At 41.6% G+C, this 8,778-nt stretch overlaps 1 protein-coding gene across 2 annotated transcripts in view; it reads left to right on the plus strand.

Moving 5' to 3' along the window:
• Positions 1-8,778, plus strand: part of RBFOX1 (RNA binding fox-1 homolog 1) — a 196,227-nt gene that overhangs the window by 178,274 nt on the left and 9,175 nt on the right. Inside the window, exon 11 of one of the 2 annotated variants that reach the window (XM_007469925.1) lies at positions 2,487-2,539. The exons of the other annotated variant lie outside the window; for it this stretch is intronic. Coding sequence (XP_007469987.1) covers positions 2,487-2,539 — 53 coding nt within the window. The remainder of the gene's footprint in view (positions 1-2,486; positions 2,540-8,778) is intronic. 2 annotated transcript variants of the gene reach the window in all.

Here is an 8,778-nt window from a genome sequence, read left to right on the forward strand (position 1 = left end):
CGAACCCGCGTCCCCTGCATCGGCAGGCGGACTCCCAACCACTGCGCCACCAGGGAAGCCCTGGATTACTACTTTTTCACAAATACGTTTATACTCCTTTTTTGGCACTGCTGCAGAGCCCATGGCATATTCTTTAAAACGTTGGTGATAACTCTCTAAACTTTGATGTAGACGATTTGGTAGTTGGAGGTAATCTGAGCCAACTCTTTTGAAGACAGTAAGTCATTAATGGGGGTAATCCCCTTTGTTTAGAAATTTGCCCAGGAATCAAAGACACTGAAAAAAGTACAAATGTATAGATTACAAAAACAAAAAAGAAGAAGGAAATGGAGAAAGCGTAGCATTTTTTTAAAGAGTAAGTATATCATGTCAAAAAGAAGAGTGCTATGGAGGACAGCCATCATAGTTTCTAAAAATCTGGTACAATTAAAGAAAAGGGCCTCATTGCTTTATAATCATACTTGCAGGCTGCATTTTTACAAGTTTTCCCTCTTTATCCAATCACTGTTTTGTTGTTGTTGTTGTTTTTTGCGGTACGCGGGCCTCTCGCTGTTGTGGCCTCTCCCGTTGCGGAGCACAGGCTCCGGACGCGCAGGCTCAGCGGCCATGGCTCACGGGCCCAGCCGCTCCGCGGCGTGTGGGATCCTCCTGGACCGGGGCACGAACCCGTGTCCCCTGCATCGGCAGGCGGACTCTCAACCACTGTGCCATCAGGGAAGCCCAATCACTGTTTTTTAATCTGTGTTGGATGCCTTCCATGGCTTTCCCCGAGTCTAGCACGCTGGACAGTTTCTTAGGGAAAATGCAGAAGAGAGACTCAAGGGAGAAGTGCGTTTAGGGTTAGCGAGTATGGATGGGATAGGGCCACCTCATGAATGAGGCCCCCCTCGTAGATAAGAGAATGGCTATTCCAAAGAGCTTGCCCCTTAGATAAACCAGATCACCGTCCTTGCTTACGGTAGGTTCTTCTTTTGATTGTGCTAGAAACAGAGGTCCTTCCAAAGTACTTGTTTGGTCCACCGGACAATATCATACATGTAATTTGAGCTGTCTGTGTCTTAGAGTCAGTCCTAGGTGAGCAGGTCAAAACAGATACTCAACCCAAACAGCTTCATTTTCAGGGATACTAATTTTACTTCTCCTCAGACCTTGAAAAGTTGATGCCAGATTAGGATGGGGCCCAAAAAGTTTGCAAAAGGGCAAAAAGATAGCCAACATCCAACAACACTAACTTTCATTGTTTTGAGAGAGGTGATAAATGAACTTAGTTATGACTTTTGTTATGTGCACGAGAAACATAAAAAATGCTATCCTCAGACCATGCATAATTTTGTTGAGATTTCATTGGTGTGGCAATGATGAGAATCTTCAGCTGAATGTTAAATTCCAGTGAATTTTCAAGTGGTAGCTCTATTTGTATTCCAGGGTGTACCTCTTACAATAGTAAAACTTTCTTAAGATGTTTTAAGGGATGCTCAATCACTAGATACTTTTTGAAACGTTGGAACAAGACCAATCAAACCAAAAGGCAAAAATGCATTTATCTGGCTTCCAGATGATTCCTATGCACAGTAAAATCTAACAAATGAGAATTAGAAGCCTCAGTACTCCTGCTTCTGCGGCATTTAAGAGCCTAGCCAATCTCATTGGGACATTTTTGTAATCTGCCTGACACAGACGTCCTTATTTCTAGAGAAACAGACAGTACCCCTGAATTAGAACACATTACATTGTGGAAATGGCACCGTTGGAAACATCTTAAGAGAATTTTATCATCTTTCTGGATTTACTAAATCAAAGTGAAACAGCATTTTCCATTTCTGTTTTCTTTTTAATACCACATCGTTAAAAATAATTTGGCAAGACAGGGTTTATTTCAATTGATGAGTTCTCTTACCTTCTTTATGTAGCAAGCCTCATTTGGTGAGGAAATTATTATCCATAACATGACACCATTTAACATACTCTTCAGAAATGACAGCATTGTTTTTTCTTTCATTTAAAAATTTTTTTTGGATATTATACTATAATAATAGAGATTGGGATTTTATGATTTTCCTAGCTAGTTGCAGTATACTCTTTTTCTAATAGATAGTCTAATTTCGTTTCTTTTTTTTTTTTTTTTTTTTTTTTAACGTAGTCTCCTTTGAGCATTAGAAATCCATAGAAGCTCAGTTTGAAATGCCCTAGCCTTAGAAACATACCCTGGCATGATGACATTTTAGTAACACATAATTAATATTTCAGTGCAACAGCTTATACATGGTCCATGTTCTGACATCATCATGATTTTGTTGAAGGGTTCCCCGCATGCGTGTTTCATGATCTTCCTAAACGCTCTAGGTCCAAGAGAGAGCAGCACATTTCCTTGCAACATCCAAACGCAGCACCCTTCCCTCCCCCTCATCTGAATACATCGAACCAATTGGCAGAGAGAGCATTTCCCCCTGAGCGAGCAGTATTGTGAATTTTATCTTCTCTTCCAGAAATCAGTTCGTCTTCGTTGCAGCAGATGAAATTTCTTGTAACACCTCTGCAGGTAACAAACATTGCTACTTCTTGATGCATCCATCCAAGTCCCAGTATCCTTTTTTTTTTTCCTTCACATGCTGCAGTCGGTCACGCTAGAAAGTTTAGTTTAAAAAAAAGAAAAAGAAAGAAAGTCATATTTTTGGAGTATAGCTGGAGCTTTTCGGCTCTGCTGTCTAAAAAGACAGTAGGCATTTTGCTAACTTGGATATTTTAATTCCAGTTTTAATAATACATGATCCAGAAAAGTAACACTGTATTGAATGAAGCCGCAATAAAATATTATGGTATAATCTTATGGTGAAATACTAAACGGGAGATTTAGGGACACAGTCATGGGGCTTCTATGTTTTTGGACGTATTATGTCTGGGTTCACACAGATTTCTATGTGATTATTTGGGATCTTTATGGAATGACTGGTATATATTATAGGCCCTCAAAGAACGAATCTGTAAAGCTGGAGGCATTGGGGAATATAATTATCTCTGTCTTATAAGAAGGGGATCTTTATTCCATTAGTTAAAGATCCTCTAGTTCCTTCTTTTAAAACATACTACAAGTAGCAGGACATGAGAGAGACAGAGTCTTCTGTTTTTGAAATCAGGGCATTGGCCAATGGAAATTGCACAGTTGCATGATGTGTCCATCAAAATAACGCCTGTCTTCTTGCTTTGATGTGGTTCAGAACAGTTATGTTTGGACTTCCATTAGCATGGAATTACTTGATTAAATGTCAAGATAGGTGAGTGCCTTAACTAACAACACATTTTTTTTTTTTTTTTTTTTTTTTTTTTTTTTTTTTTTTTTGCTCTGAAGCCTAAACTCTGACCAAAACAATGACTAGGAGATCTTACCAATGTGTTGCTTTTAGTCTACAAGGGAGGATATGACAGCTCATTCTCATGTCATTGAGTGTGCCATGACCTTCAAAAACATACATTAAACGGAGCCTGACACGTAGACATTCATCTGTTACCAAGCACATGTGATCAATGGCGCGTGGTGAACAAAGGCGTGTTTGCTAACGCTTCACCCCTTGCTTACAGTCTTTGGAGAAAAAGAGAGAGAGATCAGGGAAGCATGGAGAGCTAGGAACACATCCCCAGCCCTCTCTGTTCTGTTTCACTGCTGGTCGGACTCAATATTTTTAATGGGTTACAGTCTTCCCCTGGGAGTGCCTGAGGTATGCATGCTCATATTTTAAAGCGCCAGCTTACTCCTTTCTTGAAAACTCGGCTGTTTTAGCCTCACATATCTCTGTTTCTCCTTGTGGGAGGTGGTGCATTCACTAATGCCTAACAGTAGAAGATGGGGGGTTGATTTGCTGGGGGCGGCAGGGGAACCTTCAGGGGATACGCGACATTTAACATTTGAAGAACCTATAGAGAACGAAGCATGCAACTAAAGGGGAAATCAGGGTGGGGAAGAACGTTGGTTGAAAATGTTAATGAACATCCCTCGTGGCTTTACTGGTGGTCCAGAGCCTCTGTCTTCCCTGTTAATCTGTATGCATGTTCCAGTGTGTCTTAGGTTCTATTTTGACATCATAGATCAAACATTGCGAAGTTACCACCTAAGAGGTAGATATTGATTTTGCCCCGTGACTTAATAAACCCTGCCTTGTAATAAGCAAGTGGTCCACACACAATATTTCGAAAAGAGGCTGCAGACAACGAAAGTTTGCCTGAGTCGAGAGAGTGTTTTCACCTACCTTGCCTAATTTAGGATGGCTGCTCCGTAAATTCTTAATGAATTGCTATTGATCAAATTTCAAATTGAGAGAGATATCCCTGTTGCTTTGATGGCCATATTAATAATATGTTGTATGCTTCATAAGGTTCAATTTGAACTCTGAATTTCGAATCAAGCATGAAAAAGGAGATACCCATATCAATCAAATGTGAATTATCTCCCAGCCAGACCACCCTCCTCATAGAATGAAAATGAAGTCAGAACTGCGCAGTCAACAAAGGTTGTGACTCATGGTTTCAATGAAGTCTTTCTTATTTCCCACATGCTGGAAAAAACCCGGGGCACCCACACCCTAAACAGCCCAGCTGTCTGGAGCTCTCCCCTCCGTATACACAACACTCCTTAGGGTGGGTCTAATTGAACCCTGGTGTCTCCTGGATTTCAGTATTTGACCCAGAAAGGCAACTTATCTCTATTGAAATGAGAAAAAGAGATCAACAAGATGCTTAAAGTCTGTTTGGAGGGCTTGATGGATTTGATACCTGAAATTCTTATAAAGAAGCGTTATTCTTACACAGCTGTCTATGAGGGCAGAGATGGCCAGACAGTTTTGTCTGTGGCTTGGGGCAGAGGAGGTGAGATGCAAATCATGAGATAGGAGCAATGGAAGCCCTGAAGAATATTTCTTTCAGTTCCCAAAGGAAAAGTGATTATTTTTACTTGGGTCTTTTGTAGATGCCAACATCTGCTTTGCTAGTCACATAGAGGAAACATGTCTCACTAGCATGTGTGGTTTATGAGACTGTATTTACAAGGGAATGTGTTTTCATTGTCAGTGGCTCCAACTGCAATATTGGTTGTTTCATTCTGATTTTCGTTCCTGAAAGACATGTGTTTATGTGGCTGTCTCATTCACCTTGAACACACCAAAGGCTTCTCATTCTGTAACATCAAGAAACTTTGATATCAGAGTTGGATTCTGCAGGAGATGGTGAAAAGGGCAAGACGATTTTCCCTTCTCTTCGACCCGAGGTCTCCCTGCTACTGTGATTCCCTGGAGCTTTTCCAGGACTGGCTAGGGATTGTAGTTGGAGTAGCATGTGGGTCTTGTACAAGAACGGAGGTTGAAAAGCACATGACTTATTTTGATAGAACAGCTGGAAATTCATTTCAGTTAATTCATATGTTTTGGGTCATCACCGTGCATCATCAACTATTCCAGGCTTTTGGGACATAGCATTAAATAAGTTAAGAGAAGCCCTTCCTTCAGAGAGCCTCCATCCTTCAAAAAGCCTCCATCCTAGTGCAGACCAGACCCTGAACGTACATGAGCATATAATATAATTGCATGTAAAGTTATACAAGAGCTATAATGAATCAAAAAGCAAGGGTGGGGGTAGAAAGTAAGTTGCGATGCTACTTTTATATTCATTGATCAGAGGTGGCCTCTCTGAGAGGGTGACACTTGAGCCGGGACACGAATCAAGCCAGGGTGTGAGCCAGGTGAGTAATTGTGGAATTGAAAGCATTTCAGGCGGAAGCAGCAGCAAGTGCAAATGCCCTGTGGTTGAGGTATGCTTAAGGTGTTCAGGCACAGTGTGCCCAGAGCATGTGAGTAAAAGGAAGGATTTTAGAGATAATACCAGGAAGATAGCCAGGGGTCCAAACACATTAGAACTTGGAGGCTACAGAAACCATTTGAGATTTTAAGTGTGATAGGAAGGCGTTGGAGGGTCGGCTGTGGTTTGACTTACTTTTTTTAATGATGAGTTGGACTGCTTTGTGGATTTCAATATGGCAAGAGCAGAAGAAAGGGAGTCCCTTGGGGCAGCCCAGGGAGGTGTTACAATGGCCTGGGTTAGGACAATGGCTGCAGAAGAGCTGAGAAGTGGTTCCTTGGCTGTATTTTGACAAGAGAACAAACAGGATATGCTGGCAGATTAGAAACTCGCAAGGACCAGTTTGTGTTAAATGCCCACACCCACCGTCCCTCTTGCCCCCAAGGTGTATTGGTCATTTCCCCGGAGAGCGAAGGCTTTTTGTTAGCAGGGAAAGCAAGCCTTTCATCCCTGCAGTAACTGTCCCTCATATGGGCTTTACTGAATTCCCCAGGGCGTAGTCATAACTTGCTGTCATTTATTGAGCAAATTCTGTGTACTTACAAGTATGATAAATTATATACAGTATATGCATATATACACATGCATTTATGTATATATGTATGTATGTATATATACATGCATATATAATTTATTACAGTAGCTCAGTGAGGTAGAGGTTACCATCATCCTTGCTTTGCAAATTAAAAAAGAACAAAACGCTCAGGCCCAGAGAGGTTTGGTAACTTGGCCATGGTCACACAGGAGTCTATCTGGTCCCACTGCTTTTTCCCTGAGACCACACTGCCCCCAATTACTCCTTTCATCTTGACCTTGGAACACTGACCTTTGCCTCCAGATGGAATTCTCCTGCATTCTTCGGCCGTGCTATCTTGCTCCTAGAAAACTAGTATTTGTGAGTTGGGGAGTGGGCATCGTTGTTAAAATCTGGAGGGACCCCAAGGGAACTAAACGATTCTCTAAACAGTTGTTCCAGTAGGAGTTTGTTTGACTTGGCCCGTCTCCTTCATGCAGCTCGTGTGTGCTGAGCGCTTGACATGCTGGGCCTGGGTCTGGGGGCAGAACAGAGTGGTGAAGGGAGAATTCTGCATATCCAGGGAGACAGAGGGTCACACAAGCCAAGGGTGTTCTAGTGCTATTCTCCAAAATTCCCTCCTTTGCTGAAAATCGGTGGTGAAAAATCAACAGATAACCCATGCCCTGAAAACTACCAGACACTTTGACTTCACTGTTCTGGCTGCCAGCTGCCCCTGGCCCAAGGGAGCGTGTGTGCATTTGTGTGTCCCTGGGGGGCAGGTGAGGCTGGGTCTCTGTCCAGCAGCCAGTCTCGCCCCTCCACCATGGCAGGTACCATCGTGGCGATGGGAAGCCAGCCTGCGGAGAGACTCCCAGTCCCTTATGAGTACTGGATACAGAAGTCGGGGCCATAAAAACACATCTGCAAATGCTGTTGAAACCAGTCCCCGTGAGATGGGTTGCTATAAGCTTTTATTAGAGGCATTGTTTGGCAAGTTCAGGGGCACAGTGTGGGGGGGGTGTCACCGGCCCCCTCCATCTCTTTATCCCCCCCAACCTGCTCACGCACACACTTGCACACCCATGCAGTCGTACTAAGACTTCAGATAATATTTAGAAGAAATTTCCAAATTGGCCATTCCTCTAATTGATCCTTCAGCAAATTTCATCTAATGGTCTCCCTTCCATTTCGGTGATTTGATTATTCAGCAAAGTTGTCATGCAGCAGATCGATTGGTAGTTAATTGGTCTGTTTCCAATAAAATGTGATGTGTGTTCTAATAGGGGAAGCACAGAGTGATAAGGGAATATATAGGCAAAGGAACTTAGTAAAAATAATCATAGCATTTATTGAGCTCTTACTGTGTACTAGGCATAGTTCAAAGCTTGTTACATGCAATAATTATACCTTCTAAAAATGAAATGTCTTTATCAGTTTACTTCTGAACATTAAAGATATCCAGAGAGCTCTGAATTAGCCTGAGTAAGGGAGGGCTAATCAGGGCAGAATTTTAAAAACATATAGAATAGTGGTTATCCCACGTCAGAGTGGGTGGCGACCACCTGCAGAATTTATTACAAATGCGTAAGCGACAAGGTCCTACTGTGTAGCACAGAGAACAATATTCAATATCCTATGATAAACCCTAATGCGAAAGAATATAAAAAAAGAATGTATAAATATATATATATGTATGTGTGTGTGTGTATATATATATATATATATATATATATATATATGTAACTGAATCACTTTGCTGTACAGCAGAAATTAATACAACATTGTAAATCAGCTATACTTCAATGAAAAATATTGAAACTGAAAAAACAAAACAAATGCAGAATCCACTCCATCCTCCCCTCTGCCTGCCCCAGAGATTCTGATTCCTAGGTCTGGAGAGGGAGCCTGACAATCTGCATTCTTACAAGTTCCCCCCAGGCCATTCTAATAGAGTAGGCCTCAGCTCACACTCTAGGAAACATTGAGTTGATCAATCAGGAATCTTCTGTCTTTCAGTGGTGTGGAGAACATTCAATAGGTTTTTCTGGAGTCCTACTCTGCAACATGGTGGCCGATTACCATGTGGCCATGGAGCCCTTGGAATGTGGCTGGTCCAGATACACACTAGATTTCCAAAACCTATAGTACGAACACGATGTAAAAAAGGTATTTCACTCATCATCTTTATGTTGGTGACACGTTAAATGTGTTTTAAAAACATTAAAATGTTTTTAATCTGTCGGGTCAAATTCAAATATAAAAAATTAATGGCACCTGTTTTCTTTTTACTTTTCTTTTTTTTTAATGTGGCTACTATGAAACTTACAATGTCCTCTGTGGCTTGCATTTGTGGCTCTTGTCATATGTCTATGGAGAGTAACGTTCGAGAGCCGTGTTTTCATTCATTTTGCTCAAATGAG

The sequence above is a fragment of the Lipotes vexillifer genome, unplaced genomic scaffold, assembly GCF_000442215.2.
Source record: "Lipotes vexillifer unplaced genomic scaffold, Lipotes_vexillifer_v1.1 scaffold1120, whole genome shotgun sequence".
Lineage (NCBI taxonomy): Eukaryota > Metazoa > Chordata > Mammalia > Artiodactyla > Lipotidae > Lipotes > Lipotes vexillifer.